Below are 15936 nucleotides of genomic sequence, written 5' to 3' on the forward strand. Positions count from 1 at the left end.
CTTTGACACGGTTGACCACCCCCTCCTCCTCAAAAAACTTTACTCCCTTGGTCTCCGTGACTGCTCTCTTCAGTGGCTCTCATCCTACCTATCCCAATGCACCTTCAGTATCACTTACAATTCTACTTCCTCCACTCCTCTTCCCTTCTCCTTCGGGGTCCCCCAAGGTTCTGTTCTTGGACCTCTTTTATTTTCAATCTACACCTCTTCCCTGGGCCAGCTGATTGCCTCTCACGGCTTTCAATATCATTTCTATGCTGATGACACACAAATCTATCTCTCCACCCCTCAACTCACTCCATCAGTCTCCTCACGCATCACTAACTTACTAACCGACATATCTGTATGGATGTCACACCACTTCCTCAAACTCAACTTGTCCAAAACCGAGCTTATAATATTTCCTCCCCCACGTGCCTCTTCCCTTGACTTCTCTGTCAAGAGCAATGGCACAACCATCCACCCGTCCCCACATGTCAGGGTGCTAGGTGTTATCCTGGACTCTGAACTCTCCTTTCAGCCCCACATCCAATCACTTTCCAAAGCTTGCCTCCTCAACCTCCGCAACATCTCTAAACTACGTCCCTTTCTAACCAATGAAACCATAAAGCTCCTGATTCACTCCTTGGTTATCTCTCGCCTTGACTACTGCAACTCCCTCCTCATTGGCTTACCTTTAAATAGACTATCCCCCCTTCAGTCCATCATGAATGCTGCTGCCAGACTCATCCATCTTACCAACCCCTCATTGGCTGCCACTTGAGAAAAACGAATTAATTTTAAAATACTAACAATAAGTAACAAAGCCATCCACAACTCTGCCCCCAGCTACATCACTAGCCTAGTCTCAAAATACCAACCTAATCGCCCTCTCCGTTCCTCCCAAGACCTCCTGCTCTCTAGCTCCCTCATCACCTCCTCCCATATCCGCCTCCAGGACTTCTCCCGAGCCTCGCCCATCCTCTGGAATTCGCTACCCCAATCTGTCAGACTGTCTCCAAACTTATCCACTTTTAGGTGATCCTTGAAAACTTTCCTCTTCAGAGAAGCCTATCCTGCCTCCATCTAACAACTGCACTATTTTCTCCATTAGCTCATCCCCCACAGCTATTACCCTTTTGTATAACTTGACCCTCCCTCCTAGATTGTAAGCTCTAACGAGCAGGGCCCTTTGATTCCTCCTGTATTGAATTGTATTGTACTTGTACTGTCTGCCCTAATGTTGTAAAGCGCTGCGTAAACTGTCGGCACTATATAAATCCTGTATAATAATAATAATGTCACACTGTATTTGCACAGCGGTCTTTCAAAGGCAATTTTTGGGGGGAAAATGCACTTCACTGAATAAAAAACAAATAAACAGTAAAGTTAGCCCAACTTTTTGTAGCTGCTGACTTTTAATAAACACAGAACCGGTTGGAACTCCGCTTTAATGTAATTTTGGTCTCATCTGACCACAGTACTTTCTCCCAATCCATCTCTGAATCATTCAGATGTTCATTAGTAAACTTTAGACGGGCCTGTACATGTGATTTCTTTAGGAGGGGGACCTTGCGGGCGCTTCAGGATTTCAGTCCATGGCGGAGTATTGTGTTGCCAATGGTTTGTTTGGTGACTGTGGTCCCAACTGCCTTGAGATCATTCACAAGCTCCTCCTGTGTAGTTCTGGGCTGATCCCTCACTTTTCTCATGATCATCCTCACCCCATGAAGCGAAATCTTGCATGGAGCTCCAGACCGAGGGCGATTGATGGTTATTTTGTATTTTTTCCATTTGCGAATAATCGCTCCAACAGTTGTCTCCTTCTCACCAAGCTTCTTGCTGATGGTCTTGTAGCCCATTCCAGCCTTGTGCAGGTCTACAATCTTCTCCCTGATGTCCTTTGACAGCTCTTTGGTCTTCCCCATGATGGTGTGAATGGAAGAGATTCTGTGAACAGGTGTGTTTTATACACATAACGAGTTGTCGTTAGGAGCTCCTTCTTACATTGACAGGACTGATCTGTGTACTACATCAGCACCTACTGGAGCCAGTCTGTGGGGGGCAGAATTATGGTTGTTTGGTAGGGGATCAAATACTTATTTTACTCACTGAACTGCAAATCCATTTATAACATTTGTATCGTGTGTTTTTTTTCTGGATTTTTGGTTGATATTCTGTCTCTATCATATAAAATACACCTATGATAAAAATTATAGACCCTTCATTTCTTTGTAAGTGGGCAAACTTACACAATCTGTGGGAGATCAGATAATTATTTATTATGAACCCAGTCTAAAGGATTCTCTCACGCAGATGGCTGGGGGACAGCAAAAAAACATACACCTAAGCTGTTTTAGTGCCCCCCCCCCCTCCCCCGCCCCGCATGGTCCTGTGGTTGGCACTTAAAAAAAATCTGCCACAGATTGCAGTGAACATTGCCGCATGTCTGGAAGAGACCCCAAGCTTTATATCAGGGATCTGCAGTTAGCGGACCTCCAGCTGTTGCAAAACTACAAGTCCCATCATGCCTCTGGGTGTCATGCTTGTGGCTGTCAGAGTCTTGCTATGCCTCATGGGACTTGTAGTTCTGCAACAGCTGGAGGTCCGCTAATTGCATATCCCTGCTTTATATAGTGCTTTAGCAAGGGCAAGGGGGGGCCACACTTAGGCCGACGACACACAGGCGATTCTGCCAGTAGCAACAAATCACCAGCGGCAGGATCGCTAAAAAAAGGCCGCTGGTGTCCCCCTTATGGAATTTTTCCCTCTGCGGCCACACACAGCAAGATGTCGCTCTGTTGCCGGTCCGAATGCTGCTGAATCTTGATCGCAAGCGAGGGGCATGACATCCGCCCACCTCAGCTATAGAGAGAGCGATTCCATAGGGTCAAAACAGGCAGCCTCTGAGCGATCCTGCCACTACCGCAGAGTCGCTCGTGTGTCATCAGCTTTAAAAAGAAGATCTTACATGGAATGTAAGGTCCACTTTAAGTAGTTCTGCTCCTCAGTAGACATAATATGGCCCCTTGAAGGTTATTTCCTTTTAAAGAGGAGGTCCGCCCCCCAAAAAAAATTAAAAGCCAGCAGCTACACATACTGCAGCTACTGGCTTTTAACAATCGGACATTTACCTGTCCTGGAGTCCAGCGATGTCGGCACCGCAGCTGAGGTTTCCATCAGCTGTCGGGTGCTGCCGCCGCCATTGCGGGTAAGGGTACCCCGCAGTGTAGCCTTACGGCTTCACGCCACGAACCCTACTGCGCATGCACGAGGCCTCCGCTCCTCTCTCCTACTGGCCCAGCGACAGAGAGAGGAGGAGGAGGAGGGAGCCCCGCTGTGATGTCACGCGTCCCGGACTCCGGGAAGTGGGGACAGGTAACCTGTCCCCCCTCCCCCCCCCCCCTGAAAGGTGCCAATTGTGGCACCGGAGAGGGAGAGGAGACAAATGAGTGGAAATTCCACTTTTGGGTGGAACTCCGCTTTAAGTCTAGGTTCACATGTATGCAGGCTGCGCTGGAATGCGTTTTTCAGGCATGTTTTGCAGTGCGTTTTTAAACCCTAGTTTTTTATGTGTTTTTTGCATGCAGTTTTCATGCATTTTGCGTTTTACCTTTTTTTGTTTAAACGCGATGTATATAGCTGGTTGCTAAGGAGCAGGCCGGGAGGCCAGCCACCGCTTCCTTAACAACCGATGAGTCATCAGCTGTCAGTGGGGCTCCCACTGACAGCTGAATGTAGAAAAAAAGAATTGCCATAAAAAAAAAAAAATAGTGAAAAAAAAAAAAAAAACAGCATGGGTTCCCCACCCCCAGGTCCATACCAGGCCCTTCACATCACGTGGCGGCACAAGGGGCGGGGGTCTCTGGGTGACCTCACTAGATGGCCACACCCCATGGCTATATAAGAAATGGCAGACAGCGGGAGGCGGACGAAGAAGACATCACCGGAGAGAGAAGAGGGAGCAGAAACACTGGAGGGAGAAGACTGGAGGAAGAAAAAACCACAGGAGAGAGAAGAGGAAGAAGAAGCACCGGAGGAAGAAGACACGATTTTTAATAAAGGATTTGTCAAAAACCATCTCTTATGTTTTGTAAAATGAACTTCTTTTTTTTTGGTGAATGGGTAGGGGTACATACTCATTCACATGGGGGGGGGGTAGAATCTGGGGGCCCACCTTGTTAAAAGGGGCCTCCAGATTCCGGTAAGCCCCCTGCCCACAACCACCACCCAGGGTTGTCAGAAAGAGGCCCTTGTCACCAACAACATGGGCAGAGCTCCCGCCCCCAAAGCACCCCCCCCCACCGTTGAGGGCATGCGGCCGGATATGGTTCAGGGGGGCACTCACTCGTCCCCTCCCTTTCCTGACCTGCTGGGGTGCATGCTCGGGTCTGCTAAATACCCCACGTCATTTTTTAAAGAAAAATGTTGGCAGTGGGGGTGTCCCCTCCAAATCCATACCAGACCCGAAGGTTTCCACAATGCATCAATGTGGGAATGGCCTCCTCTCCCTCTCCCCCATGAACATTAACAGGGGTCCTACTCTCCCACAATGCATCAATGTGAATGGGCCCCTCTCCCACACATCAACACAACACATCAATCTGAACGGATCCCTCTCCTCTCCCAAAACACAGCAGTGTGAATGGGCCCTTCTCTTCTCTGCTCCCAAAACACATGAGTGTGAATGGATCCTTCTCTCCCAAAAGGCATCAGTGTGAATGGGTCCTTCTCCTCTCCTTTCCCAAAATGCATCAGTGTGGATGGGTCCTTCTCCTCTCCCAAAACACATCAATGTGAATTGGTCCCTTCACCTCTCCACTCCCACAATGCATCAGCATGAATGGGTCCTTCTCCTTTTCCACAATGCATCATTCTGAATGGTCCTTTCTCCCCTCTCCACTCCCAAAATGGATCGGTGTGAATGGGCCCTTTGAGAAGCAGCCAAACAGGTCCACCTCCTCCTGGTTCTTGCAGCTGGTCCCCTGATAACATAAGAAGAGATGTTGGCGGTGTGGGACCCGGCTTGCAGTGAATTACACCAGACGATAAATTTGAGGAGAGTGTGAGCATGCTTTTTTTCAAGACAATGCAAAAGGGGGAACGAAAAATATAAGGGGAGAGAGAAGTTTTCTCCTTAAGGCAACCCATTCATAATGCATGGGCTGTCATTGCCCCCCAAACGTGCTTAAAATGACCCTCTTTTTCTATCTCTACGTACGCACTGCCTCTTCTTGGTTACCCTGATGATGCACTATGGCGCAGTACAGCGCGGTGTAGATTGCCCCAGTGCCTCATGGGATACGTCAGGTGGTATCCCAGGAGGATTCGGATAGCTGGGCCTACGTCATTCCCACCTATGTGAGAAAGGCTCTGGCTACTTTGTTGCAAACAAAAAAAGGAATGAGTATTTGTACAAATGGTAAAGAGGGAAAAAAAGAATAAGTAGTAAAGAATAGTGAAGGTACGTAGAACACAACACATGGAAAAGATTATTGCTAGCAATTTGAGTGACCTGCTATATATCCCCTGTGCCCATACAATGCCCACCAAAACCAATACCAATTCATCATGGCTCCCTACAACCTAATGTAGATTGGAAACACCACACCCTTTCCCCTTCAAACATTTCCCACAATTGTAAGTCAAAATCAAGATACAAATGGCTGTATTTTAACAATGTGTGTTAAGGATGGGGAGGGGTATGATGTGGAAACATAATACCCCCCCCCCCCCCACCCCCCCAGGATCCTGGATTCCTCTCTACACCTGGGGCATCCTTAGTTTTTGTTTAAACAGAAACCTTTTCAGCAGAATCGTTCCTCACTGCCCATAACAAAGACCATTAATTACATTCCACGTCTGAGGATAACAGACACACCTAGGGGGCGGCTCAGTGGTCTTCCAGGAAGCCATCAGTCACTAATGAACATATATAAGGAAGGAGAAGAGTGGAGAACACACAACACACTCCTTTCCAGAGCACTATGGCAGCCTACACAAGTGTGCTTCTCCTGGTGGCTCTCTGCATTGCCTCAGGTATGTCCATTCAATGTCTTCTTTATTGTTGTGGCATCATCTGTAATACTCAACTCTTCTGTAATAGTTCATTTTTTTTAAGCTTTTCCCAGTTAGACCACAGAAAATTGTATGTCAGGAACAGATGGCGCCTACTGGCTGGTGTGTGTTGTGTGTGTGTGTGTGTAAAACATTTTATATAAAAAAATTTTTTTTTATTCTATATGCATATTCTAAGAATGTTCAGCTTGAATGTTTTTGAAAGTCGTGCAAAATGTTGTCTTGCTTTTTAACACTTTGGGGCTGATTTTATACTAAACCTAGGGGTTTATTTACTAAAGCTGGAGAGTTCAAAATCTGGTGCAACTCTGCATAGAAACCAATCAGCTTCCAGGTTTTATTGTCAAAGCTTAATTTTAGAAGCTGATTGGCTACCATGCACAGATGTGCCTTTTTCAGGAAATCTCCCCCCATAGAGTGCATATCTGGTGAGTGCAGCTGTGGCAGCCAATCCGCTACTAGCTTCAGCGCTTAAGCTTTGACAATAAACCCTGGAAGCTGATTGGTTTTTATGCAGAAATGTTTCCATTTTGCTCCTTCTAAATTAAAATATATATATATTAATTTTTCCCATCCTCTGGAATTTCCTGCCCCAGTATGTCCGATCAGCCCCTACCCTGTCCACCTTTAGGAGATCCCTGAAAACTCATTTATTCAGGGAAGCCTATCCCACACCCACATAACTGTCCCCGAGCCACCCCCATCAAATCATTCTTTGCAGCTGTTCCCTTTTGTACCACCACCCCCTCCCTTTAGAATGTAAGCTCTACGAGCCGGGCCCTCCTGTACCTTTTGTGTTGTCCCCCTTATACATTGTAAAGCGCTGCGTAAACTGTTGGCGCTATATAAATCTTGTATAATAATACTTCTCAGTGAACACCCGCTGTGTTCAATCATAATTTAAACATAGTGACCTGTTTACTATGCTTCAGTATGAATGGGAAACCGCTCAGCACAGAGCACTTCCCATTCATTTACTGGCCTGTGCAGCTGAGGCTGTAGAGAAAGGCATGTGTGCGTTTGAGATTTGGGGTGCACACTCTAATGCAGTAGGCTGCACACCCCTATGGCTACACCTGCAGCATGCATGTACTGTAGGGTTGCCACCGCTGTCCTTTCAAATTGAACACACATTAACTACACGGGTTCTGTAGCTGATTTAAGGTGGTAAATAAATGCCCTTAGAGTTGAATTACCACCTTAATCAGGCACAGAACTGGTGTAATGTGTTCAGTTTTAAAGGCATGAGGTGGAAACCATAGTTCCATGGTACCCTAGGGCAGTGGTCCTCAACCCTGTTCTCCGAGCCCACTAACAGGCCAGGTTTTATGTATTATCTTGGGAGATGCAGACTAGAATACTCCAATCACTGAGCAGCAAATGAGATCACCTGTGATGTATTTCATTCATCTTGCAAACCTGGCCTGTTAGTGGGCCCTGAGGACAGGGTTGATGACCACTGCCCTAGGGTTCCTCCAGAGGTTGTTGGGGGATTCTTGACTTTATGAGAAATTTCTGCCTCCTGACAAGTTCCCACTGACGTCATTGATCCTCCTTTCTTTTTTTTTTTTTTTTTTTTTCTTGTAAGGGGGGATATAATTGCTTCTTTAATTCAAGGAGGATTCTTCTCACTGACCATCACACTAATGTATTATGGGTTGTAGATATAGTCCTTTTATTTTAGCAGGAGTTCCCCTGAGGCCAAGTAATGTATTTCAAGGGTTCCTCCTGTGTTGAGCCAGGCTGATGATGTAGTGTTTGTACCATGCTCCAGTTTTGTAGCTTCTGCTGTAAATTTTATTTGTGTGGGAATAAACTGATATTCCTCATAGTCATGGTAGTAGGACTGAGCTAGTAAACCTCTCCTCTGTAACTCTGGTCTAATGTGGTGCCTGCTAGAAAGTCAACTATTTGCTTCCTTTTTGGTTTGTTACATATACCAGTAAATGTTATGTCTGGTGGGTGGCAAAAAAAAAAAAAATCTGATTCCTCCCCGGGGTTAGAACCACTTTGGGGTTTCTGATGCTGTTGGTTTGGTTCCCTTTCATGGGACAGGAAATGGGTGGAGATGCAAGCCTCACCAAATAGGGTTTGGCTGGAGATCCACCAGGTAATTGGTGGCACAGATATTTGGCCCAAAGTATAGTAGAAAATGTTGTTCAGTCATAATGTAATTCGTTTTGTAAATTATATTTTTGTATAACCAGGAAGCGTTCGAGCCTCAAAGGGTTTTTATTGGTTGTCTGCTTTGGGTTGACTACTAAATACTGGAGAGTGCAAAATCTGGGGCAAGTTCACCTTGTTCAATGAAGCTTTGACGCTAAGCCCCCTTTCACACTGAACACTGCTCTGAACTTGCACGATTTCAAAGCCACATTTCAGTCTGACTTTGGGGGGGGGGGGCGGGGCGGGTGTGACTCGAAAGACATCTGTGCGGGTTGATGCACAGATGTCTATTGAAATCGCCCCCCCGAAGTACTGTAGGAACTACTTCTGGAAATCAGTGCGGTGTCACACTGATTGGGATGCTGCTATTGGCTAAAACCTGGAAGCTGATTGGCTACCATGCACAGCTGCACCAGATTTTGCACTCTCCAGTTTCAGTAAATCCACCACGTGGTTCAAAAATCGGATGGCACAGCTGTTCTGGATAGAGAATGGGGAGACCTTCCGATGACTGAATGGGGCGTAGTCATTGGTGCATCCAAAAGGTGGCAAATGTAATTTTGAAATGATTCTAATTTTTTAAATTTTTTTTTTTTTTTTTTTTTTTTTTTTTTCTTCTCCTCAGCTGTTTCACTAAAATGCTACACCTGTGAATCGGAGCCCAAGAATGCAAACTGCACGACCATTGCTACCTGCTCTGCCAACCAGAGCTTCTGCTTGACCACTGTCGCTGGATTTGGTAAGAAGTTTATAACCTTCATTATGCAGAATTTTAAACTGATGGGACCAATCTGCCAGCAACGGGTCTACATCAACTTTTTTTTTTTTTTTTTTTTTTTTTTTTTTTTTTTTTTTCCCTGATTTCTAATCGTCACCTCCCATAATGGACAGTCATGGTGTCCATGGTGGGTTTTGCTAAGAATCATTGCAATCAATTGAGAAAAATAAAATAATTAAAACCTAGAACTGCAATGTTTATTGAAACACATTCTTATGCCCTTTAAAAAAAAAAAAAAAAAAAAAAAAGGGTTGGCCACAGTTGCTGTCAAATTTATATGAAGTGTGTATTGGGGGGGGCGGGTTGTGTGCTCTCCCCACTGTTCCCTAATCGTGCCACATGTCCAGCTGGTGGCTTCTCTTGGTGCTGGCTCTCCCCTGCTCATGCTGCACTACAGGCTGGGGATGGGGAGGGGTCCCAGCGGGGTGGGGGGATTACATTGACACCCCCCCCCCCTTTCCTGTTGAACTGCATTTTGGATTTTATAGATTTCCAATAAAGTGGTGTTTTGGATCTTTTGCATCTTGAGTGTGGTCACCTGCATTCCATTTACTAGACTTTCTTTACTGGATACATGCCTGTTCTTGGATCCTTGTAAATGGTCGCATATTTTATTCTCCTCCACATCTTAACTTTTTTTTTTTTTTTTTTTTTTTTTTTATTATTATTATTTCAGGTGGCTATAACGTCATCACCAAGACCTGCAATGCCACTTGTCAGGCGGTCAGCTTCAGCTTCATTGTCAATGCCAAAACCTCCTGCTGTTCCACCGATCTCTGCAACGTCAGCGGGGCTTCCAGTATCAAGTCCAAATACACCGTCCTTGCTGTGGCCCTGGGGTTCCTGGGGGCCCTCCTGAGACAATCGATATAAAGTGTGTGTGGTATACAAACTAAGTTTGGTTTTTATTCAATAAATATTTTTTATGAAGTTGTGACTTTTTGGAAAGGAATTTTTTTTTTCATTTTTTTTTTTTTTTTCATGAAAATGGGAGGCTACTTGCTAAAGCGCTCTCTAATTGGTAGACTTACTGAGTGCCTACAAGGAGGGCTTTGTCATAACGCACCATTTTGTAGTTCTATTTCCATACTTCCAACAAGCTACACTTCATTGTCCTAATGCAGGGGGGTGTCCAACATGCGGCTAGGAATGCGGCCCAACACAAAATGGTAAACTTGGTAATTTTTTTTTTTTTTTTTTTTTTATCATCCACAAAAAAAAAAAATCTCCCACTTTTCACAATCGCTCCTTATTCATGTTGTGTGTGGGTTTTGGTTTTGGTTTGTTTGTTTTTTCTCGGCACCGATATTTATGAGCGACTATTTTCAAGAATGAAGGGCACGTTTAGAACCAAATATCTGATGAGAATTCACTGAGAATTGTGTTATTGATGTGTTTAATCAAAAACCGTGTCAAATATTGCACTCGTTTTGTTGTCCTTTTACTTTTTTTTTTTTTTTTTTTATAATAAAATATTAAAAAGTGGAGTCTGATTAGCTTCATTATTCATATCTTTCTCTATATAAATTTTTTTTTTTTTTTTTTTTTTTTTTTTTTTTTTTTTTTTTTTTTTTCATTCAAGGCACCCTTTATCCTCCTGCCCGTTCTATAGCCAAAAGATGGCTACAGCATGGGCTCACGTTGCCGGTGGGGGGGCACCTATGGGCGTCCTCTCATGATCGTGTGATCGATGTGTCCTTACGACTCAGCTGATCATAGATCGGAGTAAAGAGCCAATCGCAGTTGCCCTTTACCACATGATCAGCTGTGTCTGATTACCATGTAAAGACAAGCCAGTTATTGGCATTCCTTTCTTTGCACTGACAGTGTGAGGAGAGCCAATAACCGTCTTGTGTGAAGGGGACATCTACACTGATCAGTGCAGGAGAAAAATTACCTGGTTATGAAAATTGTGTGTGTTTCGAAATTTTCGGTCTTTTTCGTTTGTTTAGCAAAAGAATAAAAAAAAAAAAAAAAACCCAGTGGCACCCCCATTCTAAAATGTAAAAAAAAAAAAAAATATACACTAATACTTTTACAAAACACGGCAACATCTGCACAAGGGACACACAATTTATTCTTCCAAAGCAAATGCACCTTTTGCATGCTGGTATTGGGGTATGTGGACCATGTGTCCTAAGTATGGGGTATTATGTACCCCCCTGCCCATTCACTAAAAAAAATGTCAAAGTAACAGACAGGTTTTTTGGAGAAAAAAATTTTTTTTTTTTTTTCTTTTAAATAGTGTCCCTTAATGTTCCATCAATCACGCTGCACCCGAAAAGACAAACTCAACTTCATTTACGGCAATTTGACAGTTCCTCTATGTAAGGGAGGGGCCACCTGGTGTCACCGCTCCCTTATGACGTCACTGGCCCAGCATGTACTGGTCTGTGACATCACAAGGGGGGGGGGGGGCAGTAGAGAAGAGTGCCTCGATCAATAGTAGAAGGTAGGGACGGGTACCATCATCCTTAAAGTGGATGTAAACCCAATGTCATCCTTTCTAAACTACTGCCAAAGGGGTCTCCTGCATGTATCTTTACCTGTCAAATGTCTCCCCTCTGTCTGTTATGAGAACCTAAAAACTGCAGATTCTGTGGGCGGGGTCTGTTGTCTGGAGCTCGGTGGGCGGAGTCGTGATGTCAGTAGACTCCCCGCCCACCTCTACACTCCCCTTGTCAATATGCATTTTCTCCTGTGTATTTCTTACGCTGAACTTCTGCTATGATCTCTAACATCCAGTGAAAAGACAGGAAAGTAACCACATGACTTCAGCATGCCCAATCATGGTGAGGTGTGGAACAGCCAATCCTTGCAGAGCTGCTGAAGAAAGGAGTGGGGGAGGGAATTAAAAAATAATGCATGTCTCTTTGGCTAGTGCACGAGATTTGTAAATCACCTGTCACTCACAGCAAGGGGGAGGATTTGACAAAGTTTTTCTCAGTTTGTCAAGATTTATCTCACTGAACAATAAAAGAGGGTTGCTCAGAGCTGGATTAACTCTTTGTGGCAAGACAGGGCTCAAATGATAGGAAATCTTATACTCTACAATATGACATTAAAAAAAAAAAAAAAAAAAAAAAAGTCGGGTTTACATCCACTTTAATTGAAAATGATGAGGTATAGGGGGGAGATATGTGAGGGGCTACTCCAAAAAATTCCCAGTGACATGAAGTTTATATGGACTATTTCGGTACCCAGGAATGGACAACTGAATATAAAAAAAATATATATTTATTATAAATTAACAACTTGATACAAACCACATAGAAAAACATGTATAAAACATAATTGCATACAAAGCAAAAATGATACAGACTTTAAACCAATGGGAACCCCCTCCGGAGATGTAGGTCCAATGTATAATCATCAACATGTTTCGTGAGAAAAATCTGCTTCTTCAGGAGAGATTGACTTTATACTTCTAAGGGGAAAATACAATCTTCTAATTAGATCATATAATAAAAAAGGTACACAATTATGCACTAATGCACCCGCTGGCTTGTACACCAATTTTTGAGCAATTTTTAGGCAGTTTGCCAATGTGTCCCTGGAGAAACTTGAAGGCACCCTGGTTGAAAAAGGCTGATCTATATCAGTGATTAACCACTTGCTTACTGGGCACACATACCCCCCCTTCCTGCCCAGGCCAATTTTCAGCGCTCTCACACTTTGAATGACTATTGCGCGGTCATGTAACACTGCACTCATATGATTTTTTTGTCCTTTTTTTTTCACACAAATAAAGCTTTCTTTTGATGGTATTTAATCACCGCTGGGGTTTTATTTTTTTGCTAAACAAAAAAAAAAAGACCCTGAGTTTTGAAAAGGGGGACGATTCCCCGCAACGTAAAAGCCAACATATCGGCCGATTGCCCTCCGGTCTCGCCTGTGCGTTCGCAGAGCCGGAGAGTGAACCCGATGGCGGTGGCAGTTTACCATAGAGCTGGCCGTGGACCAGATGGTCCCCAGCCATCTCTTTGACTCTCGGAGGCTGGAAGTGATGTCATGACGTCACTTCTGGTGCTGGCAGATGTAAACACTGCCGCCATTTATTTTACTGGAAAGCAAATACCGTGTGACATAAAAAATTGCAACGACCAACATATATATATAAATGTGTTTGAGGGTTCTGAGTAATTTTCAGAAGTGTCAGAATTGGCTTGGGTGGTTAAAAACTAGTGTCCTTTTTTTCACCTATTCAGACAAAGTAGCAGTTAGAGGGCAGAGACAAAACATTTACCACTGACAGGGGTGCTTACATGATCAGCTTTTATTTATGTAAAACCTTTATCCCCTAACTGCTAAACCACAAACCCCTCCCCCCCCCCCAGCCTATAGCAAAATGACGGCCAGGCAGCGACTTTCCCGTTCTGACTAGATGTCATATGATGTCCTTCAGAACATGCCGCTCGTGCACGCCGATCAGTAGTGCAGTGTGTCGCTCGGACACGCCGCATCTCCAGTCACGGTATAGAGCCTATGATGTAGGCTCTTTATCATGTGATCAGCTGTGTCCAATCACAGCCGATCACAGTGCTGGTTATCAGAATTCCTCTCACGCTGGCAGCACGTGAGTAGAGGAGAGCCGGTAAGCAGCTTTCCTGATGGGGGATCTGCACTGATATTCAGTGGAATGATTATCAGTGCAGCCCCATTAGTGATGCCCATAAGTGTCACCTATCTGTGCTTCCTCATCAGTGCCTATTAGTTCCTCCTCATCAGTGCTCCATATTAGTGCCCATCAGTGCTGCATATTAATGCCTCCTCATCAGTGCCTATCAGTGCTGCCTATCAGTGCCGTCCACCAGTGCCCATTAGCGCCGCCTATCAGTGCCCATCAGTACTGCATATCAGTGCCCACCAGTGCTGCATATCAGTGCCGTCCACCAGTGCCCATTAGCGCCGCCTATCAGTGCCCATCAGTACTGCATATCAGTGCCCACCAGTGCTGCATATCAGTGCCGTCCACCAGTGCCCATTAGTGCCGCCTATCAGTGCTCATCAGTGCTGCATATCAGTGCCTCCTATCAGTGCCTAATATCAGTGCAGCCTCATCAGCGCACATCAGTGAAAAATTACTTATTTACGAAATTTTATAACAGAAACAAAGAAAAATTTTTTTTTTCAAAATTTTCAGTCTTTTTTCATTTGTTTATCAAAAAATAAAAAACCCCGGCAGTGATTAAATACCACTAAAAGAAAGCTCTATACAGTTGAACCCTGGATTACGAGCATAATCCGTTCCAGGAGAAGGCTCGTAATCCAAAGTACTCGCAGATCAAAGCGAGTTTTCCTATTGAAGTCAATGGAAACGAAAATAATTAGTTCCGCATTGACTTCAATGGGATGCAATACCGCATGCGGCCAGAGGCGGGCGCCGGAAAGCCTCGGAAATGGCCGAAAAGGCCCGAGGACACTTCTGCTGACCTCGGCAAACCTCGGAAAGACTTCCTACCCGAGATTTGATGAGGTCAGCCATGCTGTACTCGGGCCTTGCCGTGCATTTCGGAACGGCGAAGTTCGGCTCTGCTCGGCTCCGGCGCCCCCCCCCCCCACCTCAGGCCAAAAGCGGTACTGCACAGCACTTTTGGCCTGAATCCTGCTCGTTTTGTGAGACAACACTCGCAAACTGAGTTACGATTTTTAAAAATACAGTGCGAGTATTGCGAAATGCTCATTAACCGCGTTACTCGCAATCCGAGGTTCCACTGTATGTCTAAAAAAAAATGATAAAAATGTCATCTGGGTACAGTGTAGCATGACCGCGCAATTGTCATTCAAAGTGTGACAGCGCTGAAAGCTGAAAATTGGCACCTGGGCAGGAAGGAGGTGTTAGTGCCCGGTATTGAAGGGGTTAATAAAAGGGTTATCTGGAGTTCAACTTCAATGTGTTAGTCAAGTCCATAGAAAGCCTGGTACACACTACTAGTTTTTTTATCATTTAACCCCGCGGGTTAAAAAAAACAAAAAACCTGACAGCTCCAGACGGAGCCGCTGAACTAACAATCCAACATTAGTACAGCGATCTCCCCCACTGAGCTATTGTATCCTGACAGGGGGATGCCCCCCCGCCAGGACACTCCAATCAGCTGCTGGTTTTCCAGCATGCTCATCCAACAGAAGCCGGCCAAACAGTTGGCTGCTGCCATACACACGGGCCGAATGTTGGCCTATTTTTTATTGATGTCACCTTTCCGCCCATGTGTACTAGGCTTAAAGATGGCCATACACTGTAGAATCTGATTGTAAAATCTCATATAAGATCTACTGTCAACGATATAGTGCCAGGGTCTGTCTGATTTGATACAAACTGCTTGGATTGTACAGGTGGGTCCTCATGCGAAATACGAATTTTCGTTAGGTTCATTAACTTTTTCGTAACAATTATGAACGTTCGTTATGATGAATTTAAAAAGCAAAAAATACCTTTCTCAATATGGCAGTCATCGACTCATTATGAGGGGCTCCCCCCATCCCTGTGCTGTGCTCATTATGAGGGGCTCCCACCATCCCTGTGCTGTGCTCATTATGAGGGGCTCCCACCATCCCTGTACTGTGCTCATTATGAGGGGCTCCCCCCATCCCTGTACTGTGCTCATTATGAGGGGCTCCCCCCATCCCTGTACTGTGCTCATTATGAGGGGCTCCCCCCATCCCTGTGCTGTGCTCATTATGAGGGGCTCCCACCATCCCTGTGCTGTGCTCATTATGAGGGGCTCCCACCATCCCTGTGCTGTGCTCATTATGAGGGGCTCCCACCATCCCTGTGCTGTGCTCATTATGAGGGGCTCCCACCATCCCTGTCCTGTGCTCATTATGAGGGGCTCCCACCATCCCTGTGCTGTGCTCATTATGAGGGGCTCCCACCATCCCTGTGCTGTGCTCATTATGAGGGGCTCCCACCATCCCTGTGCTGTGCTCATTATGAG

At 45.0% G+C, this 15936-nt stretch overlaps 1 protein-coding gene across 1 annotated transcript; it reads left to right on the top strand.

Annotated features, from left to right (window-relative positions):
• Positions 1-5888: 5888 nt before the first annotated feature.
• Positions 5889-10434, top strand: LOC141145762 (lymphocyte antigen 6E-like). Its single transcript, XM_073632641.1, has 3 exons — positions 5889-6018; positions 8849-8962; positions 9678-10434. The coding sequence occupies exons 1-3, from the start codon at positions 5967-5969 to the stop codon at positions 9872-9874; spliced, it is 363 nt and encodes a 120-aa protein (XP_073488742.1). The 5' UTR covers positions 5889-5966; the 3' UTR covers positions 9875-10434.
• The last annotated feature ends 5502 nt before the right edge of the window (positions 10435-15936 follow it).

This window comes from Aquarana catesbeiana, linkage group LG05 (genome assembly GCF_042186555.1).
Source record: "Aquarana catesbeiana isolate 2022-GZ linkage group LG05, ASM4218655v1, whole genome shotgun sequence".
In the NCBI taxonomy this organism is placed as follows: domain Eukaryota; kingdom Metazoa; phylum Chordata; class Amphibia; order Anura; family Ranidae; genus Aquarana; species Aquarana catesbeiana.

What these genes read in the sequence shown, in the direction of transcription:
- LOC141145762 (XM_073632641.1), top strand. Translation starts at nt 5,967, where the DNA reads ATGGCAGCCTACACAAGTGTGCTTCTCCTGGTGGCTCTCTGCATTGCC. An exon ending in GGCTCTCTGCATTGCCTCAG is followed by an intron (nt 6,019 to 8,848) that starts GTATGTCCATTC and finishes TCTTCTCCTCAG; the next exon opens with CTGTTTCACTAAAATGCTAC. An exon ending in GACCACTGTCGCTGGATTTG is followed by an intron (nt 8,963 to 9,677) that starts GTAAGAAGTTTA and finishes TTATTATTTCAG; the next exon opens with GTGGCTATAACGTCATCACC.